At 38.8% G+C, this 26,395-nt stretch overlaps 4 protein-coding genes across 5 annotated transcripts; all 4 read right to left on the bottom strand.

The window, feature by feature from the left end:
* Window positions 1-170: 170 nt before the first annotated feature.
* On the bottom strand, window positions 171-1,316 carry LOC135649111 (F-box protein At2g05970-like). The gene has a single exon (XM_065167221.1). It carries the CDS (start codon window positions 1,314-1,316, stop codon window positions 171-173), a length of 1,146 nt encoding a protein of 381 aa, XP_065023293.1.
* A 6,899-nt stretch (window positions 1,317-8,215) lies between these two features.
* Window positions 8,216-9,361, bottom strand: LOC135649110 (putative F-box protein At4g17565). The gene has a single exon (XM_065167220.1). The coding sequence runs from the start codon at window positions 9,359-9,361 to the stop codon at window positions 8,216-8,218; it is 1,146 nt and encodes a 381-aa protein (XP_065023292.1).
* Window positions 9,362-16,158: 6,797 nt separating this feature from the next.
* Window positions 16,159-17,304, bottom strand: LOC103999415 (F-box protein At2g05970-like). The gene has a single exon (XM_009421172.2). It carries the CDS (start codon window positions 17,302-17,304, stop codon window positions 16,159-16,161), a length of 1,146 nt encoding a protein of 381 aa, XP_009419447.2.
* A 1,932-nt stretch (window positions 17,305-19,236) lies between these two features.
* On the bottom strand, window positions 19,237-24,527 carry LOC135648679 (metal transporter Nramp3.2-like). 2 transcript variants are annotated; one of them, XR_010501033.1, is made up of 5 exons: window positions 23,802-24,527; window positions 22,984-23,120; window positions 22,241-22,893; window positions 19,664-19,982; window positions 19,237-19,536 (listed from the first exon to the last, which is right to left on the bottom strand). XR_010501033.1 is itself a non-coding variant. In XM_065166569.1 (4 exons), the coding sequence occupies exons 1-4, from the start codon at window positions 24,425-24,427 to the stop codon at window positions 19,728-19,730; spliced, it is 1,671 nt and encodes a 556-aa protein (XP_065022641.1). In that variant the 5' UTR covers window positions 24,428-24,527; the 3' UTR covers window positions 19,237-19,727. The 2 variants fall into 2 exon arrangements, 1 of the variants encoding a protein (XP_065022641.1); XM_065166569.1 differs by having other exon boundaries at window positions 19,237-19,982.
* Between the last annotated feature and the right edge of the window lie 1,868 nt (window positions 24,528-26,395).

Raw genomic sequence — 26,395 nt, 5'->3', positions numbered from 1 at the left:
CTCATCAGATAGCACTTTGCGTAGTTGTTGAAATTACTAACAGTGAGTGTTAAGATCATAATGAAATTTCTAAAAGCTCAAAACTTGGTGTAAGTGCAAAAGAGCAAAAGGCATCCACTGCTCATGAACTTAAAAGCAATTGCGAAAAGAAAGCTACTTGGTTTCTTTATTTACAGTAGTGAGGGTGTGAACCAGAAGGGTTGCTGGAAGAACACAGGAGTTATCCTGGTGTGTGGCAGATAAATTGTCGATGAATGTAACCACTGCCACCTTCCCTTTCTCAGATCAAACATTCTAGCTTTACGCGCAATTAGCATCCATTCAGAGGACGCCGTCGAGAAGAACTCCGTAAGATAGATACAATTTCCTCGCATTCCTCGTAAATCCTCGGTAGAAATCGAAATAGAATTGCTCTTGCCCACCAATAGAGACATATTCCCCAAGTCCTTCACAACATCCCAACTAGGCTGGTCCTCGGAATATTGCAACCTGAGAACGATGACATCCTGTGATTTTTGCAGATCAGCTGGAAGTACCAAGTGGATTGCAAGCTTCAAAACCAGGAACAGCTCCCCTGTGCTCGACCATGCTAAGTATATATAGTAAGTACGCACGGGGATGATACTTGCAAGTGCTGAACTCTGGGCAACCATCGTCGCAGAGGGGCTAACGCCACTTAGGTCAAAAGCTATGACTGCACCTTCGTGCGTTGCACAGTAGAATTTGCCATCATGATGCACGATGTCCTTGTTTGGACGATCGTTCTCGGTCAATGCCGTTTCAAGAAGATTCCACTTGTCATCGCCCGACTTCGTGTAGGTGAGCTCCCAATCTGTAAATCTATAGATAGCCACGGCAACATAGTTATGGACAGTAGGGTTTGAGGAGAAGACGATCTTTCCAATGCGCTTAGGTTTGAATTCTTGGAGGTCAACTCGGTCGACGTTCCATCGGGCGACGTGGGAAGGGAGGCTGATATGATTCCCCGTAAGCGGATTTAGGAGGTTGACCTTTCGCTTCCTATCGGTGATCACAAACCAACCGGCGTGGGAGCCGACACACGTCATACCGCAGAGCTCGGGGAGAGAGGGGTAGGTGAAGGTGCACTTGTCGGGGAGAGAAAAAAAGGTAGAATTGTGCTGCTCACCGTCGTCGTCGGGTACGAAAAGCCACGGGGACGGGCTGATCACGGGAACCATTGCAGAATGCCAATCCTTGCATGTGGCACGGATGCGAGCACGATGTGGGATGGGAAACTCTTCGCTGATCTTTGCGAGGAGATCCGGTGGGAGCGACGTCCAATCGGGGCTGTGCATGGTGGTTTCTACCTCCGCTACCGGCGGTTCTTCTTTTCATTATATACGACACGAATACATTTGGGAGAGCGCTGGAATCGGGATGAGGACTCGGAACCGAAGACGTATGCATGATGATTATTGAACCTAAGACAATCTTTGATTTCCACTTTGAGACCGAGCCAAAGTTGTTGGAGCATAAAAGGGCAGACTTTTTGGTTTCTTTCGGTGATCCAAACACATAAATTGGAATGGATACAAGCTTGACTTAACATATTTTCTATTATACTCTTTTATCCGATTTGATAAAATAAGATTTTATAGCAGCTATAAATATATCTTTTTTTAGAGAGTTTTAAAAGTTATATTAAAATTTTTATACTTATGAAAGTGAAACATTTAATCCCATTGCTTTAATAATTTTTTTTATTTTTATTCATATAAAATTATTTTTTAATCGATATACCAATGTAAAATTAAAATATAAAAAATAATTAAATATAGGAGGTACTCTATAATATCCCGTTTTCCATGTAGAAAGCACTTTACTATTTTTATTTTATATTTTATATTTACCCAATTTACAGTTCCTATAGAACTCTCTTTCCAAAGTCAAAGGTTTCTTGGTGACGAAATATCATTTATTTCTTTCCTTCCTATTCCACTTTAGTCTTTTTTTTTTTTCCGTGTACTGTTTCTCACTAGTTATCATTTACGTGCCTTTCCCCTTCTCTTTATTAATAAATATATTTATCATGATGCTTATTTTAATTGAGTTGAGGTGATTGCATACAGAATCAATGTGAGTGAATCTTTTAAAAAAAATCTCTTAGGGAAAGAGATAGAAACTACTCAAAAAATTTACATTTGAATCTATATAGTTACGAAAGTGAAACATCTAGCTCTATTTATCTAATACTATCAGTTTTATCAATTAAAATATAAAATAATAAGTAAAAAGATAATTTTAATGGTCAATTGACGATGATAAATGAAGTTGGTAGTGACGAAGTGATCCCATTAAGGGCCACGGGTAATTATTGTAGATAAAGAGAGAGAATAGCAACGAGGCCTGAGAGCCGCTCTGCATTTGTGTCGGCATTAGTGCAGTTATCGAGCAACGCATCGACACAATTGCCGAGCGATGAAAGAGTCGCTTGGCATCTGCATCAGTCTCAACGTAAATGCATAGCGACATCATTTTGCATCTGCATTGGCATTGATGCAGTTGTCAAGCGACACATTGATGTAGTTATCAAACAACAAAAGGATCGTTCGACATCTGTTTTGGTACCAATATAGATACAGAATGATGAAAGGGTCTTTTGACAACTGCATTAACATCGACGTAGATATAGATATTGAGTGGCCCTTTCGTTACTCAGCAATTGTATTGACATAGAAGTAGAGCGACGAAAAGACACCTGTGATAACTACGTCGGTGTTGAAACAAATGTAGAACAACCCTCACCTCTCATCCTCACTATAGGAAAAATCTTGCGGTGACATCACATGCTCAGCGAAAGAAAAAAAAAAAATCTAGATTCCTCTAAAGAGGTCTTATCGTTGTGCGAAGATTGGCGCGCAAAAGTTAGAAACTAAAAAACTGTACATATAAGAAATATATGTTACATAGGGAGATCGTATATCCCTAAAATCCTATAGATCTATAAGAGAGGATGAAGGAGGTCAAGTGTCCTCATTTCTAGCGGTGATCCACACGGTAGGGGCTGCGAAGATACTCCTCAAATCGTTGCTCAAATCTCCACATGCCCTAAATTAGGGCTATTGGTTGAGAAGAAGAAAAGGAGAAGAGAATAAGAGGTGGCAGCTAAACAAGTCTAGCCTATGCCTTTGGTTTTCTCCTATTTGTATAGGCCTCATGTCAACTTAACCTTAATGGATCATACCCTATTGGGTACTAAATCTCTATCCAACTATCTAAGCTTCTTAGATTAGTGGATCTGTACCCAATAATCTCTCGTTGGCTCTTATTAAATCTTATCTATAGGATCCAATAATTTAGGGGCTTATTTGGATATCCAATAAGATAAGGGCTTTGACGGATATATCATATCTGAACCTCTACTCGTCGCAACACCTACCATATATGTGTGATCCTCTAGGCCCAATATCGAGCTGGCCATGAGTTATATTTGTTAGAACTCCTTCTGGTTTAGTGAATTATTATCTCCATAATAATTCACTTGATTCATCGACTATAGACGTACTAGGTCACTACGTCGTAGTCCCTAGATGATACAAGAAAATCCAATCTATTGGATATGTCTATCCTCAATTACCATGTATCTATAGTCCCTCATCTATCTAATATCCTAAAGATCATATACCGGGCATAGTGTTATCAATCACATATGGTTTCTACTCAAGTCTCGCTCTAATCGGATTTTCTCAAAAAACTCTTTCTCTCTCAATCCGAATGACCCTAACTAGGGATTTGTCTAAGAAAAAATATATAAGATATTTCTCTTATGATACCGAGAGTGTATGATCTTCTATCGACACTCAATAGACCTCGTAAGATTGGTTACCACTCCCAATGACCAATTGTGTTATGTTTGGAACTTCCAAGTTTATAAGTTTGATATCAAATAGTGGAGTATTCATACATAATATCATTGGTATCTCAAGTCTAAGGACCAGATACACCATTGGGACAATGGAATCGTTGTCTTACAGTAAGGTATCATCAACCATCCAACATTCCGTGAGTCAATCAATCAATGTACTCATTTCCAATGAGCACCTGCGCGATATCTCTGGTATTCCCATACAAGCAGCTATGAGACCAGCCACCTTCATCATATGGATGAGTATACAACACACCAATCTATCTAGTCATCTCGATGTCCCTCTTGAGTGATATATGATTGAGATTATTTAGGGTATGTGTTTATAGATGAATCAATCTCATTATTATGCTCTCATCATGATCTGATTCCAATTGCACAGATCTATGGATATCACAATATATACAATAGATAATATAAAGTAAAAAAATATTAAATAAATAATAAGCAAAAAGAGTGCTTGTCATATCACATATTTCATTACTTATGTGATTGGCTTATAGGATGGGTATACAACACACCAATCTATCTGGTCATCTCGATGTCACTCTTGAGTTATCTATGATTGAGATTATTTAGGGTTTGTGTTTAAAGATGAATCAGTCTCATTATTATGATCTCATCATGATCTGATTCTCATTGCATAGATCTATGAATATCATAATATATACAATAGATAATATAAAATGAAAAAATATTAAATAAATAATAAGCAAAAAGAGTGCTTGTCATATCACATATTTCATTACTCATGTGATTGGCTTGTAGGGCACCTATTACTAGCAATCGCTCTTTCTTCTCATCTACAACTATCAACAATGACGTTGTCGTCCGTCACTACTAACTAAAACATTAAAATTGCTAGTTAAAGGTGCCTTATAAGTTAATCACGTGAGTGATGACACGTGTGATACATTGAACGATTTTTTAGTTGTTATTATTATATCATTTTATTACGTTATATTGATGATGAATATATATTGTGATGTCCTTGGATCATGATGAGATCATGATAATAGATCAATTCGTCTATAAATATAAACCATAAATATTTTCTATTATAAGTTACTCAAGAGGGATATCAAGATAACCAAACAGACCAGTGTGCTATACACCCGTCCACATGATAAATTCAGCTGGTCTCATAGCTACTTGTGTAGGGATACTAGGGATATAGTGTAGGTGTTCATTGGAGAATAAGTTCACTAAATGATCCGTTTACTGAATGTTGGTTATTAATGATACCTCATCGTCAAATATCAATTTCGTAGTCCTAGTTATATGTCCGGTCCTTCGACTTGAGACACCAAGGATGCTCCGTATAGGTATTTCACTCTTTGATACTAGGTTTATAGGTCTAGAAGTTTTACATCTAGCACAATTGGTCATCGGGAGCGATAATCAATTTTACGAGGGCAATGGAGTATCAATAAAGGATTATTTACTCTCAGTATTATGAGAGAAATATCTTGTGCTTTCATTTAAGTAAATCATTAACCATGGTTAATCGGATCGTGATGAATCTGATAAACATGAGATTCAGATCGAGAGTGAAGGAGTTTTCCAATAGAATCTTATTAGAGTGGGACTATGAGATATTTCGTATGAGCTTGATAGCACTAAGCTCAATATATGATCTTCATGATATTAGATGGATAACGGATTATAGATATACGGTGACTGAGAGTAGATTATAAAAATTTACTATTATTTTCATAATAGTAAATTATTATGAAAATAATAATTCATTAAGTCAGAAGAAATTCTGACAGGTGTAACTCGCGATCAGCTCGGTATTGGGCCTAGAGAGTCACATACATATTGTAGACAAATTCGAAAAATAGAGGATCAGAAATGGAATATCTGATAAGTCCTTATTTCAATGGATCCTTGGAAGAGACCCAATAGAGCTTAAGATGGTTATTGGATAGGGATCCAATATCCATTAAGCCATGGGTTATTCGATGGAGATCAAATACCCAAAAGAAAATATCTATTAGGGTTAGTTAAAGGAGGTTCTCTATAAATAAGAGTTGGGACTAAAAGGGTCATAGACTAGACTCCTGCTATCGCCACCTCCTACATCTCCTCCATGTCCCTTTTTCAAACTAAATGCCCCCTCTCAGATGATAGCAAGAGGGACCAATCCCTCGATTGTTATGCTATGGTGGTGCCGCATCCATTATGTGGATTATCAGATGTTCTAGCGGCTGCTAAGAAGTTGTTCCTTGACAACATCAGTGATTGAATTCCAAATTAGTTCTGAATAATATTATCTGTACTATAGTTTACACTTATGTGAAAGCATCCTCGTATGATGACCTCATATTTCCACTTGTTATGGCATGCTAGTGTTAGTGTTGTATTATCTTTAGCCTGACGTATCTTTTCTCCATTGAAACAAGTTCCAACTCGGTGCCTAGATTTAGTGGTGCTTTCTTCATTGGATTACAAACATTCCAAGAGGTTGAATAAGTTTTGTGCTATTTGCTGCAGAGTTATATAGGAAATAGATGACATTCAAGAAGGATTTCAATGAATTACTCCTGCATCTTCGGCGTATACTTGTGAAGGATGCATTGCACTCTGAAGAAAGTGTATCTGCATTGTCTAGAGATTACAATTCCAACATAAAAGAAAACAAACACAAGCAAGGGGAATTAAATATCCTTCTGCAAGCAGTTTTGGTCAGAGATCTTAGTAATAAATATAGCCCGAGTTTAGTAGCCATGAGCACGCACAGGTGTCGAACATGGTGATGTATAATCTGCTCATGCAGCTTTCAAGCACTACTAACAGTGGCCTGGAAGCTGCACTTAGAAGAAGCCATCCAGGAGGTTGCACTTGAAATTTCCAGTAAAAGAAGTTGCATGCTGCACTCAACTAGATACGAAAGAAACCTTTCATGCTTCATCTTGCCAATGGATGCTTGATCACCCCTCGACTTTCGTCCAAAATGAAATTGCTACTTGTGAAATGTGCACCGGAGAAGAATGGCTTCTGATCATAGGTTTCATATTCCTGGGCCTGCCCCAACCAAAACTCAGCTTGGAGAACATTGAATTCAACTGATCGATTGACCTTAGTGGATGTTAGAGGAAAACAGGAAAGAATTTTGTTCAATATTTGCCTTGTTTCTTAACTCTTCCATCTTCACCTCGATGTGTGTGAGATGTGCGGTTGTAAAGACAGTTCTACCAAAATTTAAAGCTTTAAAAAACTACTTGTAATGTTATAATAATTGGTGAAATCGGCCTCGTTTGTGGAATTCATATGATCTTATAACTTCTGATGTTATCTCGGGATAATTACAGATTATCTCCTATAGTTACTTAGGATTGGTATCTCAATCCTCATACTTCAAAAAAAAAGTAACATTGAGATCCCTACACTTAAAGTAAAATATTTAATCATAATTCTCTTCACATCATTAATTTTATCATAAATAAAAAAGAGTACAAAAGTAAATATATAAAAACTTCTATTTTTCTCTCATATGAATGGTAGACCATCGACAATGTCAGTAGTGTGTAAGGCCAATGGTGCAAGTGGCACGCGAGGCCGATGATGCCTCGGGGGAAAGGGGAACGGGACTTATAGCAAGAAGGTGCGTGGAGCGATTCTCGATCTAGCCGATCATATTTCGTGCATTGGAGATGGATGTGGCAGCGAGAGGTGCCTCCTACTGTCCACTGTAGGACTCCCTCTTGGAGTCCCACCACATAAGGGAGTGGTAGAATTCCACCACCTCCAGTACTTGCCTCATACTTGCTATCGTCGACCTGGACCCCAGCATTAGCGACGGGGAGGTGGAGGTAGGAGAGGTGGTTGTGCTCGGCCGTATAACGTGGATTTTACCAATGAGACTAATGATGGAATTGATAGGAGGTATGCCAAGTTGGGCCTTTGCTTATTGCGAAGCAGGACATGGTATGGAAAAAAGATAACATGAGGTCAACATGTGAGGGTGGTGTTACAAAGGAGATCCGAGCACCGGTGCCATCAACCTTACATGCCCCTAACATTGTCGATGGTCTACTGTCTATTAAATTATTTTTTTATCATTTTCATTCATATCAAAATTGATGATACGAGGAGAATTATGATTAAATATTTTATTTTTATAAATGTATGGATTCCAATATTACTTTTTACAATATAGGGATTGAAATTCTAATCCTAGATAACTAAATGGGGTAATCTGTAATTGCCCTGGTTTTCTCATCAGATAGCACTTTGCGCAGTGGTGCAAGTGCAAAAGAGCAAATGGCATCCACAGCTCATGAACTTAAAGGCAATTGCAAAAAGAAAGCTACTTGGTTTCATCATTTACAGCAGTGAGGGTGTGAACCAGAAGGGTGGCTGGAAGAACACAGGAAATTTCCTGGTGTTTGGCAGAAAATTTGTCGATGAATATAAGCACTCCCACCTTCCCTTTTTCATATCAAACATTCTAGCTTTACGATAAATTAGCGTCCCTTCAGAATACGTCTCCGGGAAGAACTCCGTAAGATAGATGCAATTTCCTCTCATTCCTCGTAAATCCTCGGTAGATATCGAAATAGAATTGCTGTTGCCCACCAATAGAGACATATTCCCCAAGTCCTTCACAACATCCCAACAAGGCTGGTCCTCGGAATATTGCAACCTGAGAACGATGACATCCTCCGATTTATTCACATCATATGGAAGTACGTAGTCGATTGCAAGCTTCAAAACCAGGAACAGCTCCCCTGTGTTCGAGCATGCTAATTGTATACAGTAAGTACCCGCGGGGATGACACTAACAAGTGCTGAACTCCGGGCAATGATCGTCACTATAGGGCTAACTCCACTTAGGTCAAAAGCTATGACTTCACCTTTGCGCGTTATGCAGTAGAATTTGCCATCGTTATGCATGATGTCCTTGTATGAATCATCGTTCTCAGTCAATGCCGTTTCAAGAAGATTCCACCTGTCTTCGCCCGACTTCGTGTAGGTGAGCTCCCAATCTGTAAATCTATAGATAGCCACGACAACATAGTTATGGACAGTAGGGATTGAGGAGAAGACAATCTTTCCAATGCGCTTAGGATTGAATGCTTGGTGGTTAACTCGGTCGACGTTCCATCGGGCGACGTGGGAAGGGAGGCTGATATGATTCCCCGTAAGCGGATTTAGGAGGCTGACCTTTCGCTTCCAATCGGTGATCACAAACCAACCGGCGTGGGAGCCGACACACGTCATACCGCAGAGCTCGGGGAGAGAGGGGTAGGTGAAGGAGCACTTGTCGGGGAGAGAAAAAAAGGTAGAATTGTGCTGCTCACCGTCGTCGTCGGGTACGAAAAGCCACGGGGACCGGCTGATCACGGGAACAATTGCAGAATGCCAATCCTTGCATGTGGCACGGATGCGAGCACGATGTGGGATGGGAAACTCTTCGCTGATCTTTGCGAGGAGATCCGGTGGGAGCGACGTCCAATCGGGGCTGTGCATGGTGGTTTCTACCTCCGCTACCGGCGGTTCTTCTTTTCATTATATACGACACGAATACATTTGGGAGAGCGCTGGAATCGGGATGAGGACTCGGAACCGAAGACGTATGCATGATGATTATTGAACCTAAGACAATCTTTGATTTCCACTTTGAGACCGAGCCAAAGTTGATTGAGCATAAAGGGGCAGACTTTTTGGTTTCTTTCGGTGATCCAAACACATAAATTGGAATGGATACACGCTTGACTTAACATATTTTCTATTTTACTCTTTTATCCAATTTGATAAAATAAGATTTTATAGCAGCTATAAATTATCTCTTTTTTTTAGAGAGTTTTAAAAGTTATATTAAAAATTTTATACTTATGAAAGTGAAACATTTAATCTCATTACTTTAATAAAATTTTTATTTTTATTCATATAAAATTATTTTTTAATCGATATACCATTATAAAAATTAAAATATAAAAAATAATTAATTATAGGAGTTACTCTATCATTATCCCGTTTTCCTTGTAGGAAGCACTTAACTATTTTTATTTTTTATTTTATATTTACCCTATTTACAGTTCCTATAGAACTATCTTTCCAAAGTCTATGGTTTCTTGCTGATGAAATATCATTTATTTCTTTCCTTCCTATTCCACTTTACTCTCATTTATTTTTTTTTTTATCTTGTTCTGATTCTCCATAGGTATCATTTACGTGCCTTTCCCCTTCTCTTTATTAATAAATATATTTATCATGATGCTTATTTTAATTGAGTTGAGGTGATTGCATTTGAGTGAATCTCTTATAAAAAATCTCTCTAGGGAGAGAGATAGAAACTACTTAAAAAATTTACATTTGAATCTATATAGATATGAAAGTAAAACATCTATCTCTATTTATCTAACACTATCAGTTTTACTAATGAAAGTATAAAAATAATAAATAAAAAGATAATTTTAATTGTCAATTGGTGATGATAAATGAAGTTGGTAGTGACGGAGTGATCCCATTAAGGGTCACGGATAATTGTTATAGATAAAGAGAGAGAGTAGCAATGAGAGTTGAGAGCCTCTGCATTGGTGTCGGCATTAGTGCAGTTATCAAGCAATGCGTTGACACAATTGTCGAGCGACGAAAGAGTCGCTTAGCATCTGCATCAGTCTCAACGTAAATGCGTAGCGACATCACTTTGCATCTGCATTGGCACTGATGCAGTTGTCGAGCGACGCATCGATGTAGTTATCGAACAACAAAAGGGTTGTTCGACATCTGTTTTGGTACCAACATAGATACAGAGTGATGAAAGGGTCTTTTGATAATTGCATCATCATCGACGTAGATATAGATGTTGAGTGGCTCTTTCGCTACTCAGCAATTGTATTAACATAGAAGTAGAGCGACGAAAAGACTAGTCGACAACTACGTCGACATCGAAACAAATGTAGAACAACCCTCACCTCTCATCCTTACTGTAGGAAAAATCTTGCGGTAACATCACATGCGCAGCGAAAGAACAAAAAAAAAATTTCAGATTCCTCTAAAGAGGTCTTATCGTTGTGCGAAGATTAGCACGCAAAAGTTGAAAAATAAAAAATTACACATATAAGAAATATATACTACATAGGGAGATCGTATATCCCTAAAATCCTATATATCTATAAGAGAGGATGAAGGAGGTCAAGTGTCCTCCTCTCTAGCGGTGATTCACACGACAGAGGCTGCGAAGATACTCCTCAAATCGTTGCTCAAATCTCCACATGCCCTAAATTAGGGCTGTTGGTTGAGGAGAAGAAGGGGAGAAGAGAATAAGAGGTGTCAGCTAAAAAAGTCTAGCCTATGCCCTTTGGTTTTCTCCTATTTGTATAGGCCCCATGTCAACTTAACCTTAATGGATCATACGCTATTGGGTACTAAATCTCTATCTAACTATCTAAGCTTCTTAGATTAGTGGATCTCTACCCAATAATCTCTCATTGGCTCTTATTAAATCTTATATATAGGATTTAATAATTTAGGGACTTATTTGGATATCCAATAAGATAGGGGCTCTAATGAATATCTCATATATGAACCTCTACTCGTCGCAACACCTATCATATATGTGCGATCCTTTAGGCCCAATATCGAGCTGGCCATGAGTCATACTTGTTAGAACTCCTTCTGGCTTAGTGAATTATTATCTCTATAATAATTCACTTGATTCATCGACTATAGACATACTAGGCCACTACGTCGTAGTCCCTAGATGACACAAGAAAATCCAATCTATTGGACATGTCTATCCTCAATTATCATGTATTTATAGTCCCTCATTTATCTAATATCCTAAAGATCATATATCGGGTATGGTGTTATCAGTCTCATACGGTTTCTATCAAGTCTCACTCTAATCGGATTCTCTCAAAAAACTCTTTCTCTCTCAATCTGAATGACCCTGACTAGAGATTTGCCTAAGAAAAAATATATAATATATTACTCTCATGATACTGAGAGTGGATGATCTTCTATCGACACTCAATAACCCTCGTAAGGTAGGTTACCACTCCCGATGACTAATTATGTTATATTTGAAACATCCAATTTATAAGTTTGATATCAAATGGTGGAGTCCTCATACATAATATCATTGGTATCTCAAGTCTAAGGACCAGATACACCATTGGGACGATGGAATCACTGTCTTACAGTAAGGTATCATCAACCATCCAACATTCTGTGAGACAATCAATCAATGTACTTATTTTCCAATGAGCACCTGCGATATCTCTAGTGTCCCCATACAAGCAGCTATGAGACCAGCCACCTCTATCATATGGACGGGTATACAACACACCAATCGATCTAGTCATCTCGATGTCCCTCTTGAGTGATCTATGATTGAGATTATTTAGGGTTTGTGTTTAAAGATGAATCAGTCTCATTATCATGATCTCATCATAATCCGATTTCCATTACACAGATCTATGCATATCATAATATATACAATAGACAATATAAATGAAAAAATATATCAAATAAATAATAAGCAAAAAGAGTGCTTGTCATGTCACACATTTCATCAATCATATGATTTGGCTTGTATGGCACCTATGACTAGCAATCGCTCGCCCTTCTCATCTACAACTATCAACAATGATGTTGTTGTCCGTCATTACTAACTAAAACGTTAAAATTACTAGTTACAGGTGCCTTATAAGTCAATCACGTAAGTGATGACATGTGTGATACATTGAATGATCTTTTTAGTTATTATTATTATGTCATTTTATTACGTTATATTGATGATGAATATATATATTGTGATGTTCTTGGATCATGATAATAGATCAATTCGCCGATAAATATAAACCATAAATATTTCCTATCATAAGTTTCTCAAGAGGGATATCAAGATAACTAGACAGACCAGTGTGCTATACACCCATCCACATGATAAATTTAGTTGGTCTCATAGCTACTTGTGTGGGGACATTAGGGATATAGTGTAGATGTTCATTGGAGAATAAGTTCACTGAATGATCCGCTTACGGAACGCTGGTTAATTAATGCTACCTCATCGTCAAATAGCAAATTCATAGTCCTAGTTATGTGTCCGATCCTTAGACTTGAGATACCAAGGATGCTCTGTATAAGTATCTCACTCTTTGATACCAGTTTTATAGGTCTATAAGTCTTAGATCTAGCACAATTGGTCATCAGGAGTGGTAATCAATTTTACGAGGGCAATTGAGTGTCAATAAAAGATTATTTACTCTCAGTATCATGAGAGAAATATCTTGCACTTTCATTTAAGTAAATCATTGACCATGGTCAATCGGATCGTGATGAATCTGATAAATATGAGATTCAGATTGAGAGTAAATGAGTTTTCCAATAGAATCTGATTAGAGTGTGACTTTGAGATATTTCGTATGAGCTTGATAGCATTAAGCTCAGTATATGATCTTTAAGATATTAGATGGATAACGGATTATAGATACACGGTAACTGAGGGTAAATAGGTCCAATGGATTAGATCCTTCTGTACCATTTGAGTATATGGCGTAGTGACTTAGTATGTCCGTAATTAATGAGTTGAGCGAATTATTATGAAAATAATAATTTATTAAGTCAGAAGAAATTCTAACAGGTGTAACTCACGATCAGCTCGGTATTGGGCCTAGAGAGTCACAGACATATGGTAGACAAATACGAAAAATAGATGATCGGATATGGAATATAAGATAAGTCCTTATTTCAATGGATCCTTGGAAGAGACCCGATAAAGCTTAAGATGGTTATTGGATAGGGATTTAATATCCATTAAGCCATGAGTTATTGGATGGAGATCCAATACCTAAAAGAAAATATCTATTAGGGTTAGTTAAAGGAGGCTCTCTATAAATAAGAGTTGGGACTAAAATGGTCATAGACTAGACTTCTACTATCGCCACCTCCTACATCTCCTCCTTGCCCCTTCCTCAAACTGAATGCCCCATCTCTGATGATAGCAAGAGGGACCAATCCCTCTTTGGTTGTTGCGCTATGGTGGTGCTGCATCCGTTATGTGGATTATCACTAGAGAAGAGTTTACGAGAACTCCTTTATCCACAAACTCAAATACGCAAATTAGGAAATATACCATCTCCCCTAAATGAAAACTTAAATAGTACTATCAAATTCTTCTAGATTCTTTAGCTGGTGCTACAGTTATCAGATGTTCTAGCGGCTGCTAAGAAGTTGTTCCTTGACAACATCAGTGATTGAATTCCAAATTAGTTCTGAATAATAAATATTATCTGTACTAAAGTTTACACTTATGTGAAAGCATCCTCGTATGATGACCTCATATTTCCACTTGTTATGGCATGCTAGTGTTAGTGTTGTATTATCTTTAGCCTGACGTATCTTTTCTCCATTGAAACAAGTTCCAACTCGGTGCCTAGATTTAGTGGTGCTTTCTTCATTGGATTACAAACATTCCAAGAGGTTGAATAAGTTTTGTGCTATTTGCTGCAGAGTTATATAGGAAATAGATGACATTCAAGAAGGATTTCAATGAATTACTCCTGCATCTTCGGCGTATACTTGTGAAGGATGCATTGCACTCTGAAGAAAGTGTATCTGCATTGTCTAGAGATTACAATTCCAACATAAAAGAAAACAAACACAAGCAAGGGGAATTAAATATCCTTCTGCAAGCAGTTTTGGTCAGAGATCTTAGTAATAAATATAGCCCGAGTTTAGTAGCCATGAGCACGCACAGGTGTCGAACATGGTGATGTATAATCTGCTCATGCAGCTTTCAAGCACTACTAACAGTGGCCTGGAAGCTGCACTTAGAAGAAGCCATCCAGGAGGTTGCACTTGAAATTTCCAGTAAAAGAAGTTGCATGCTGCACTCAACTAGATACGAAAGAAACCTTTCATCCTTCATCTTGCCAATGGATGCTTCATCACCCCTCGACTTTCGTCCAAAATGAAATTGCTACTTGTGAAATGTGCACCGGAGAAGAATGGCTTCTGATCATAGGTTTCATATTCCTGGGCCTGCCCCAACCAAAACTCAGCTTGGAGAACATTGAATTCAACTGATCGATTGACCTTAGTGGATGTTAGAGGAAAACAGGAAAGAATTTTGTTCAATATTTGCCTTGTTTCTTAACTCTTCCATCTTCACCTCGATGTGTGTGAGATGTGCGGTTGTAAAGACAGTTCTACCAAAATTTAAAGCTTTAAAAAACTACTTGTAATGTTATAATAATTGGTGAAATCGGCCTCGTTTGTGGAACTCATATGATCTTATAACTTCTGATGTTATCTAGGGATAATTACAGATTATCCCCTATAGTTACCTAGGATTGGTATCTCAATCCTCATACTTTAAAAAAAAGTAATATTGAGATCCCTACACTTAAAGTAAAATATTTAATCATAATTCTCTTCACATCATTAATTTTATCATAAATAAAAAAGAGTACAAAAGTAAATATATAAAAACTTCTATTTTTCTCTCATGTGAATGGTAGACCATCGACAATGTCAGTAGTGTGTAAGGCCAATGGTGCAAGTGGCACGCGAGGCCGATGATGCCTCGGGGGAAAGGGGAACGGGACTTATAGCAAGAAGGTGCATGGAGCGATTCTCGATCTAGCCGATCATATTTCGTGCGTTGGAGATGGATGTGGCAGCGGGAGGTGCCTCCTGCTGTCCACTGTAGGACTCCCTCTTGGAGTCCCACCACATAAGGAAGTGGTAGAATTCCACCACCTCGAGTACTTGCCTCATACTTGTTATCGTCGACCTGGACCCCAGCATTAGCGACGGGGGAGGTGGAGGTAGGAGAAGTGGTTGTGCTCTGCCGTATAACGTGGATTTTACCAATGAGACTAATGATGGAATCAATAGGAGGTATGCCAAGTTGGGCCTTTGCTTATTGCGAAGCAGGACATGGTATGGAAAAAAGATGACATGAGGCCAACATGTGAGGGTGGTGTTCCAAAGGAGATCCGAGCACCGGTGCCATCAACCTTACATGCCCCTAACATTGTCGATGGTCTATTGTTTATGAAATTATTTTTTTATCCTTTTCATTCACATCAAAATTGATGATACGTGGAGAATTGAGATTAAATATTTTATTTTTATAAATGTATGGATTCCAATGTTACTTTTACAATATAGGGATTGAAATTCTAATCCTAGATAACTAAATGGGGTAATCCTAGATAACTTTGCGCAGTGGTGCAAGTGCAAAAGAGCAAAAGGCATCCACAGTTCATGAACTTAAAGGCAATTGCAAAAAGAAAGCTACTTGGTTTCATCATTTACAGCAGTGAGGGTGTGAACCAGAAGGGTGGCTGGAAGAACACAGGAAATTTCCTGGTGTTTGGCAGAAAATTTGTCGATGAATATAAGCACTCCCACCTTCCCTTTTTCATATCAAACATTCTAGCTTTACGATAAATTAGCGTCCCTTCAGAATACGTCTCCGGGAAGAACTCCGTAAGATAGATGCAATTTCCTCTCATTCCTCGTAAATCCTCGGTAGATATCGAAATAGAATTGCTGTTGCCCACCAATAGAGACATATTCCCCAAGTCCTTCACAACATCCCAACAAGGCTGGTCCTCGGAATATTGCAACCTGAGAACGATGACATCCTCCGATTTATTCACATCATATGGAAGTACGTAGTCGATTGCAAGCTTCAAAACCAGGAACAGCTCCCCTGTGTTCGAGCATGCTAAGTGTATACAGTAAGTACCCACGGGGATGACCCTAACAAGTGCGGAACTCCGGGCAATGATCGTCACTATAGGGCTAACTCCACTTAGGTCAAAAGCTATGACTTCACCTTTGCGCGTTATGCAGTAGAATTTGCCATCATGATGCATGATGTCCTTGTATGAACCATCGTTCTCGGTCAATGCCGTTTCAAGAAGATTCCACCTGTCTTCGCCCGACTTCGTGTAGGTGAGCTCCCAATCTGTAAATCTATAGATAGCCACGACAACATAGCTATGGACAGTAGGGTTTGCAGAGAAGACCATCTTTCCAATGCGATTAGGTTTGAATGCTTGGTGGTTAACTCGGTCGACGTTCCATCGGGCGACGTGGGAAGGGAGGCAGATTTGATTCCCGCTAAGCGGATTTAGGAGGCTGACCTTTCGCTTCCTACCGACGATCACAAACCAACCGGCGTGGGATCCGACACACCTCACACCGCTGAGCTGGGGGAGGCGGGGGTAGGTGAAGCAGTAGTTGTCGGGGAGACATAAAAAGGTGGAATTGTGCTGCTCAAAGTTCTCGCTGGGTAGGAGAAGCCAAGGGGACGGGCTGATCACGGGCTCCATTGCAGAATGCCAAGCCTTGCATGTGGCACGGATGCGAGCACGATGTGGGATGGGAAACTCTTCGCTGATCTTTGCGAGGAGATCCGGTGGGAGCGACGTCCAATCGGGGCTGTGCATGGTGGTTTCCACCTCCACCAGCGGCGGTTCTTCTTTTCATTATATACGACACGAATACATTTGGAAGAGCGATGGAATTGGGACGAGGACTCCGAACCGAAGACGTTGAGGTCGAGGATGCATGATCATTCATGAACCGAAGACAATATTTGATTTCCACTTTGGGACCGAGCCAAAGTACGTTGTAACATAAAGTGGGAAAACCTTAAGAGTATAAGGGGCAGACTTTTTGTTTTGCATCGGTGATCCAAACACATGAATTGGATTGGATAAAAGCATGACTTAACATATTTTCTATTTTATCCGATTTGATAAAATAATATTTTATAGCTGCTTTAAATGTCTTTTTTCAGTTTTAAAAGTTACAAAAGTGAAACATTTAATCATGTTGTTTTAAGAAAATTTTTATTTTTAATCTTATAAAATTATTTTTTTAACTCTACATAAAAATCTTAATATTTTACTTTCGTAATTATAAAAATTTTAATATAATTTTTAAAAATATAGAGATCGAAACATTAAAGATAACTAATTACTATATAATTATACAATTCCTTCCGCTTTACTATTTTTATTTTATATTTTAAATTTAACTGGTGCTACTTTTACCTAATTTACGGTTCCTATAGAACTCTCTTTCCAACGTCGAGAAAGGTTCCTTCTTTGGGAATTATCATTTATTTCTTTCCATCCAATTCTACCTTACTATCATTTATTATTATTTTTTAGCTTGGACGGTTTCCCACTGCTTAAGACAACATTTATGTGCCTTTCCCATTCTCTTTATTAATAAATATATTTATCTTGGGGCTTTATTTATATGAGTTGAGGCGATTCTATACGGAATCGATACGAATGAATATCTCAAAAAAATCTCTCTAGAGAGAGAGAGGTAGAAACTGTAAAGAGATATGTGAGGGCTAATTACATATAGTTTGATCTTTTTAGTATCTTAATTTTTAGATTTAAAAAATTTATTTTAGAATCTCTATAATTATAAAGTAAAGCATCTTACGCTATTAGTTTTATTGACGGAAAAATAAAAATAAGGGATAAAAAAATAATTTCAATGTTAAGTTGGTGGTGACGAATGATATCAATAGTGACAGACGAAGGCGTCACTAGGGGTCATAGGTAATTGTTATGATGAGGAGGAAGAACGATGACAAGATGTGAATGTTACTTTGCATTTGCGTTAGTACCGATGCAGTTACCGAGTAATGCATCAACATAGTTATCGAGCGACGAAAGGGTCACTCGACATATGTAATGATAATGATGTAGATGTAGAGTAACATCACTCTACATTTATGTCTCTACATCTATGTCAGTACCGACATGGTTGTCGAGTGATGAAAGAGCTGCTCGACATCTGCTGTAGCACTAATGCAAATGCTGAACAATAAAAGAGTTGCTCAGCAATTGCGTTAGTATTGACACAGATACATATGCCAACCAACCCTTTAACCGCTTAGTAACTACGTCAACACTAACATAGAGTAATAAAAGGATTGCTCAACAATTACATCGACATCGACACATAGCGATCCTCATCTCTCACTATTGCTCTCCCTCTTTATCCACAATAATCACCCACGATCCCCAATGATGTCATCGTCCGTCACCACTAATTGAAATATTAAAATTATCTTTTAAACATTTGTTTTCATACTATGTGTCTTATTTTTATAATTATAAGAATTTTAATATAATTTTTTTAAAATATATGAACTAAGATACTAAAAAGTGAGGATAATTTATAATTAGCCTGATATATGATGTGGTAGATTTGTTTGCATACTAGAGTTATGAGAACAAGGATCATGCATGCTAGAGTTCATAAGAACAATTTTACCACTCGAGTCACCTGTGCCTCGAGACATAATAATTTGCCAACTGCAATATAACCGCAGGAAAGCAACAAGAAGAGCATTAGAGAACAGATAAATACAGTGGATTCATCAATCTTGACTGGATAGAGCTTGGATGAAACCATGGCTCAATTACAGAAAAATGCATGGTCAAAATAATTGTACACCTGTTGACATTCTTGTTCAGAACATTCTCCTAATAACACAAAAAAGTATTCTGATTGGTAACTACTGTTAGTGCCCACTTGTCTCCGGGGTAGAATTCCAAAAGCTAGCCTGTCTTGTCGAGTGAACGGGAACCCAGTTCCGTATGTTGTGACAATACCGTCTCTATCAACTTGGATATGATGGTCGGCTTATTCTGGCATGCAGTCACATAATAATAAGATCAATGTGATCGAAGCTATATATCGTTTTGGTCCTGCAATTTGGCTCACAGTAGCCAGCTGAGAAAAATATATATAGTTTGAGCTCTTGATCTCGCGTACCTTGACATGAAGATGCCTCAAACATGGTGGGGGAAAGGAGTTATCCGGTATCAAATCCAAACAATCACACAGAAGAAGGAGAACAAAGACATCTGGTCACAACCAACTGCACAAGAGAATATCTTGTGAAATATGAAGTGAGACGAATGAGTAAGTCCCTACCACGCAAAATGAGGTAAGCAATGAATGCCATATATATAACTACGATGACACAGACGACCAAGCCAAAGAGCGGCCCATGTATTTCGGAAGAGAAAAAATCCAGCAGAAGATAACCGTTGATTATGAGAAGAAGTGCAGCAACAATCCAAGTTACTGCCTGCAGCATACAAACAACGAATGTGATCACTTCAAAACTCCAAACATTGTGTACGTATAGGAATACACACCATAACTGTATCATCAACAATATCATGAAATTGTAGTAAAAAACGTGATTCAAAGGGACAGTGATATAGAGAAAGCAACAAAGAATGACACTGATTATGTCAGGCTTCTTTAAGCAAAAAATCTGAAAACATGATACCAAAGTCACCAAACCAAACAGTCATTTAAGTTAACAATGTTAACGTGAGCAGCTATGCCAACAGCTGAGGCAGGGAATATATGTTTGCCTCACATATAGTCATCGTTTGTATTTGAAGAAATGGTTTTCTATAGAAGGTTTGTGAACATGTATCATGCCAAGTGATTCCATGATTCTCTTTATTTTTAAGATCCAAAATATAAGCTTCGGGTCAAGATTGATCTAATTTTTCTAAATCATGATGTAAGTAGAGGTTGAGGTTTTACTAGCGAATTCCCCTACAGCTAAACAAACTCTAAATTTACTGGTTATCCTTACCCTCTAGTTGGCCCATCGCCCAAATAATACAGAGTATCTTATTTATATTTCATCCCAATTCATTAACCTTAAAAGAATTACAAAGATTTATGGCAGGATTCTTACTCCTTTTGTTTTACTCCAGTGATTTTAGCCATTCTTGCAAACGTAACTCCATGTGATGAACTCCTATAAAGACGAAAGACAACTTCTAAGGAAAAAACTTCCCGAGAAGCATACAAGTTGCATCAACAATCCGTACCAGATATTTACCACATTAAGTACACAACATATAAACATTCTAAAATATGTATTTGTGACCTTAATGGAAGGAGATTCAGTCATTCCTTTAGCACCTAAACTAATATAGTCATATACAGCATTAGTAGGCCTCCAAATTTGTTTTGATATTTTGTCAGCACACGACTCAAATTTTGGTTGGCTAAGTGATTACATAACAAGAAATCTTGAGAAAATGTCGATCTAGAAGTGTCTTGCAGAATGACCTCAAAAAATTGGTAAATCTTCCGCAGCCCCACAAGCATCACAAGTCACTTGTAACCATACCTAATACTCCTAAAATCCATGCTCATGTAACAATTATTTTTTTCAGATTATAAATCATTTTGAAAATTTTATAAAGTTAGCAAGGAACACTTCTGGCTCAATGCAGTAAACATCCCGAAAACTTTCCTCCTTTGAGGTTCTAGTGGTGAATAAACATCAACCAGATTCAAGGAATACACTAAGCAGGAGCCACTTTAGTAAATTCTAACAGCATAAAAAAAACCTATATAAAATTAGATATACAAGAGATGAAGGAAGCAGAACAGGGCATGCATGCTAATATCTGATAGTATTCATTAAGAGTCCATTGGTAAAAAGCCCAGATATCCAATGATCTGAGACAACATATAACGAAAGACCATCTTTTCTTTATACACTAAATGTTAATTTAATAAGAAAAAAGACAGAGCTAATCATCTTAATGAGGATTCAGATATATCAAAGTATGTGTTTCATGATATATGAGCCAAAAATGTGTGCACACAAATACAAGATTGCTGATGACAATATAAACAGACTTTTCTTGCCAGAATATTATTGAAGCAAAAATTTTACCTCTCTGTAACAATTTGCTTTTAAAGGCGTATTCAAAGACCATCATATGGCTGAAGATGTGTGCACACTAGAACTAATAAGAGACTACTGATGACAATATATCAGACAGAGACTTGCTCTTGCCCAAATTTCATTGAAGCAAGAATTTTACCACTAACAAGTTGCTTAAGGCCATCTACTTCTAAACTTAACATATCCAAGTGAGATATGCCAACATACTATATAAGAAAAACTGTGTCAGCACAGAAAGATTGTAATTTTTATATCACATCCTGCAGCTAATACAAAATTGATGTTGGCAATTTATAGTTCCTCCCCATGATTTTACAGGTAGCAGATGAGCGGTACAAGCACCATGTGCTATGCAAGTTAGATAGCTCATTTTCATCGTTTCTTCTTAAAGTTCTGCTGCTCCTAGAATTCAAATCAATAGAATATTCCATCTTGTTCTTGAACTTCCCAAACTCTAAATTATTAAAAAGTATAATGCAAAAATAATTAAGAAAATAAAAGAGAAGGATATTTGCAGGTGTGAGAACAAAAAATTGGCAACAAAAGTGGCTCAGACAAGAAACACATCGGAATAAGATAATAAGAAGTTTTCATAACAATATTTAAGATTCACAACTTACTTGAATGATAGGTCCAATCTTAAAAACCCCCATAACTTGCTCCTTGGACACCAAGGTGAGAAGCGGAATGAGGACAAATGGGATCTGAACTGATTGGAGCACATTTAACCACTGGTTAAGGGTATCCAATGCAGAATCATAAGTGTCAAAGAATAGAGAAACAACTATAGTTGGGACAATTGCGAAGCTTCTAGTGATCAATGATCTGCTCCATTTCTTCAAACGGAGATTGAGAAATCCACCCATTATAAACTGTCCAGCATAAGTTCCAGTAATCGTGCTACTTTGTCCAGCTGCTAATAACCCAATTCCCCAAATATATAGAATAGGAAATAGCCCTCCCCCGTACTTCTCTTGTAGGTATTTCCCAGCATTCTCAAGGCCAATGGTATCTGCTACTTTAGTACCATAAAATCCCTTTGCAAAAACTGCTGTAACGAAGAGATTTATCATAAAGGAAATGATTAGCGCAATCGTTGACTCTATAGTATAATATCTTAGTGCTTCTTGAACATGGCTTTTCTTGTTAGGGTCAATCTTTCTTGATTGTACAAGAGCAGAATGCAAGAAGACATTGTGTGGCATGATCACACAACCAACAATACCAACAGCCTGCTTTATTGTTTTTGAGCCAAGTGTTGGAACCAAAGTACCTAAAGAAAAATGAATGGAATTGAAATTGTAGGAACACGATTTGGAGAAAAATCAAAAACAAATTTGGCAAATTGGAACAAGGTAATCACCAATCAGAAGCTCCTTCCCACTGGGCTTGGCTTCACCAAACATCCACGTAAATGAAAAAGCCATTGTTGCAATAAGAAAAGCGAAAAATGCTTCCAATTTCCTCACTCCGTAGTTCTCAAGGAACAGAAAGATGAAGCTGTCAAAACAAGTTGAAGGCATAAGATAATAAAAAATGATATGACTCCTAATAAAAGAAATTAAAGAATATGATTGGTGAAACCAACCATAAGAGTTCTCCAGTGATAGCATTTGAAGACAAGCTGTTGTATGCTAACCAAAGTCTTTGTCATTCTTCTATTAGGCTGTCAAACTACTACCTCAATTTAGTGCAGAAGTTAGCTTTGCTAATGAAGAAGGGGGTTAAACTTTCTTTATTCAACTTAGTCCAACTTTATTCAATTGGCAATAATCCTTATCGCTTGATCCTCAATCTCCAATGTATTTGAGGTAAATAGTACATCCTAAATTAATCCATTATCACGTACTTGGAAGTGGCAACGTTGAGTGCCTTACAGTTTGCAATGTAAATAACGAAGTACAGCAGACATAGAAGCTGATACTACTAAGCTAAAGCTATAAAATTGAGAGATTTAATGTACCATATAATATAAAGCATAACACACTCCAAGACATGCAATAGGCAATATGCAATTTTTGTTTTTTGATGAAAAGAGGCAATATGAACAGCAACCTGAATCCTCTAAGATGGGGGAGTCCATAATTGAAGGGGGAAAACCTTTCGGCAAGTTCCCATTTGATTAAAGAAGCTAAAATTAACAGATTAACAACAGAAACTTGAAAAAGACGAAAGCCTCACCAATCCAAAGCAGTGATGACGACCCCAACCCAGAGCGGAATCATTCCTCGGCTGAGGATCTTAATCGCGATGGCACTCCCAATCACTTCCTGTATATCCGCGCCGATCAGCGCCACCTCCGCCATGAACCACAGCACCAGCATCGCCCACCGGGGGTACTCCTCGTGGCACAGCTCCGCGAGGTGATGTCCCGTGGCCACACCGAGCCGAGCAGAGAGCATCTGGATCAGGAGCCCCATCGCCGTCGCCCAGAGCAGCAGCCAGAGCAGCGAGTACCCAGCGATCGCCCCGGCCTGGAGATCCCCCTCTAGGTTCCCGGGATCCAAGAACGCAATGCTCATCAGGAATCCTGGACCAGTAAAGAGCCACAACTTCCTCCAGGAGAAAGGCGGCGGGGGGCCGTCGTCGCCGCAGTCCTCGTCGGAGACCCAAGCGACGACGACCTTCTCTCCGGACTCGAACGCGCGCTCGGTGGTCTCGTCCTCCGACCCGTCTTCATAGGCGGCGAGGGTGCGCCTTGCTTTGCCGTCGGCGCCGCCGCCCGAGGGCTGCGATCGGAGCGGGAGGAAGGATTCCGCCGCCTCCTCCTCCGCCTCTTCTTCGAAGATGGGGTTTCTTGGCGCCATTAACGTGAAGAGGCTGAGAGGAAAGAGGTGGCGGAGGGGATTTAATAGGCGTGCAGGAGGAGGAGTGTCGAGGAGGACGGAGGCGGACGTCCGTTCCTTTAGGAGACGTATAGTTTTATTGTTCCGGTGAGGGATCCCGTCCAATTCCACATTTAATTCACGTCGACTGGCTCTCACATCTCAACCGTCCACATGGAACGGCGTTAATTATGAAGCGTAAATTCTGATGGGTATCACCTGCAATAATTGAAATTTCCATACGGCTTTGCAAATTCGTCACTGCTAAACCGTCTCATTATTGGATATTAGTGTTGGTCCCACATAAAGACTACGCGAGGTAAACTACTGTGTATCGAAAGAGCCCTCCTCCTTTGGTTACCCTGTCAGCTTAGGATTCTGGCCAATTGTGATCCACCGATTCCCACATTTTACCCGTTCACACAGTGGTGGGTCCCACCGGGCCAGGATTTCGTTAGTCGAAACGTGTATTTTTCGGCTTAGCCACCGCCGACACCCACCACGAAGTAGGAGGATGCGAAACATGAATCGCACGCACGTAGGTGGCATGGTTTTGACACGTCACACTTGGATTCGCGCGACGCAGCAAAGGAGACTTCAGACGAGCGTAGTTTCGAGCTTATTTCGGAATTAGATTAAATTTGGACTCGTGGCTCAGTCATAGAATTGGGGTCAACATTAATTTGTTTGAGCCTAATTAGATTCGATTTGATTCGGCACAATCACATTCTCAGAAGGATGTGAGAATTAGATGCTGCGTGCTAAGTTTTCGTTGATGTGACGGGACAGCTTGGGATTCTTTGGGGAACACGTGGTGCTCCTTCGGCCGCGGCCTCGTATTCGCGAACCAATGAAAGCTGGCGTGGACTCGGAATATGATGGAGATTTCTCATCCTCAGGAGTCGTGTCTTCTGTGGCGTCCGATGTTGTTGCACTTTATTCGGTCGACAAGGAACGTCGGAGTGTACCCTGTCTGTGCCCAGCGACCGAACTCGCCAGTCGCCGTTGGAGGGTAAGATCCACAGTTGGCGACAACGGGAGGGGTCTTCTTCCGTGTTCGGCTGCTTGGGTCTGACAGAAAATCCTATCTGTCCTACTAGCACTGGTACAGTAACGGAGAACGAGTGGGACCCGTTGTGTCATCCAATCACAGCAAGGTAGGAGAGTAGGTGCTTGCAGAGAGAGAAAATTTCTTTATATTCATCACGCAGAGAGAGTGAGAGAACTCCAAGCACTGTGCTGAGGTCACCCTGACCATGTAAAATGAAGCTATTGAGAGAGACAAAGTAGTCAACGGGACCATGTCAAGTGAAGTTCTTGAGAGAAGGAGATGTGAAGTTGCTGATAGGTCTTGCCATCCCTCGGTGCATGTTTGGAACACCGTTCATTGCCTGCAAGTGCCAAATAAATGAGAGAGAATATTTGGAACCATCACACAAATTGAGTAGAGAACAAGGATGCTATTGCAAGTGTGATTGTGAGGGATGATATATTGATAATGTTTCAGAGTGGTATTGATCTCCAAAATCAAAAAAAGACTATTACAAGTATAGAAAAAAATAATCAAATCTATGATAAGAGAGTCTTCACTATCATCTATTAACATGATATTTTAAAAATTTATTTATAATTAATTTTAGAAGATATTAACATTTCATTGAATAGAATTGTTTAATCAAATGGTATATACATTATCCATGGTTGCAAATAATAAACTAGAAATTAAATATTAGAGATTGTGACTATATATATTATTTATTTAGTTTACAGCTGGGCAAGTACATAGAAGCAAGAATTTTTTTTCGCTTACATTTAAAAAAAAATATTATGTGTCACTCATTCAAGGGGTATCTATCCTTATAAACCCCTTCGTATTTCGAAATGAATAAAAGAATGAAGATTCGTGTTCTTATAACTACTAAGAACTTTAGATGAGATGCTTAAATAAGA

Source organism: Musa acuminata, chromosome BXJ3-9, assembly GCF_036884655.1.
Source record: "Musa acuminata AAA Group cultivar baxijiao chromosome BXJ3-9, Cavendish_Baxijiao_AAA, whole genome shotgun sequence".
Lineage (NCBI taxonomy): Eukaryota > Viridiplantae > Streptophyta > Magnoliopsida > Zingiberales > Musaceae > Musa > Musa acuminata.
The sequence above is the reverse complement of the archived record's forward strand: the minus strand, read 5'-3'. Positions and strand labels throughout refer to the sequence as shown.

What these genes read in the sequence shown, in the direction of transcription:
- LOC135649111 (XM_065167221.1), bottom strand. Translation starts at nt 1,316, where the DNA reads ATGCACAGCCCCGATTGGACGTCGCTCCCACCGGATCTCCTCGCAAAG.
- LOC135648679 (XM_065166569.1), bottom strand. Translation starts at nt 24,427, where the DNA reads ATGGCGCCAAGAAACCCCATCTTCGAAGAAGAGGCGGAGGAGGAGGCG. An exon ending in TGGGAAGGAGCTTCTGATTG is followed by an intron (nt 22,894 to 22,983) that starts GTGATTACCTTG and finishes ATTTTTCTTTAG; the next exon opens with GTACTTTGGTTCCAACACTT. An exon ending in AGATTGGACCTATCATTCAA is followed by an intron (nt 19,983 to 22,240) that starts GTAAGTTGTGAA and finishes TGTATGCTGCAG; the next exon opens with GCAGTAACTTGGATTGTTGC.
- LOC135649110 (XM_065167220.1), bottom strand. Translation starts at nt 9,361, where the DNA reads ATGCACAGCCCCGATTGGACGTCGCTCCCACCGGATCTCCTCGCAAAG.
- LOC103999415 (XM_009421172.2), bottom strand. Translation starts at nt 17,304, where the DNA reads ATGCACAGCCCCGATTGGACGTCGCTCCCACCGGATCTCCTCGCAAAG.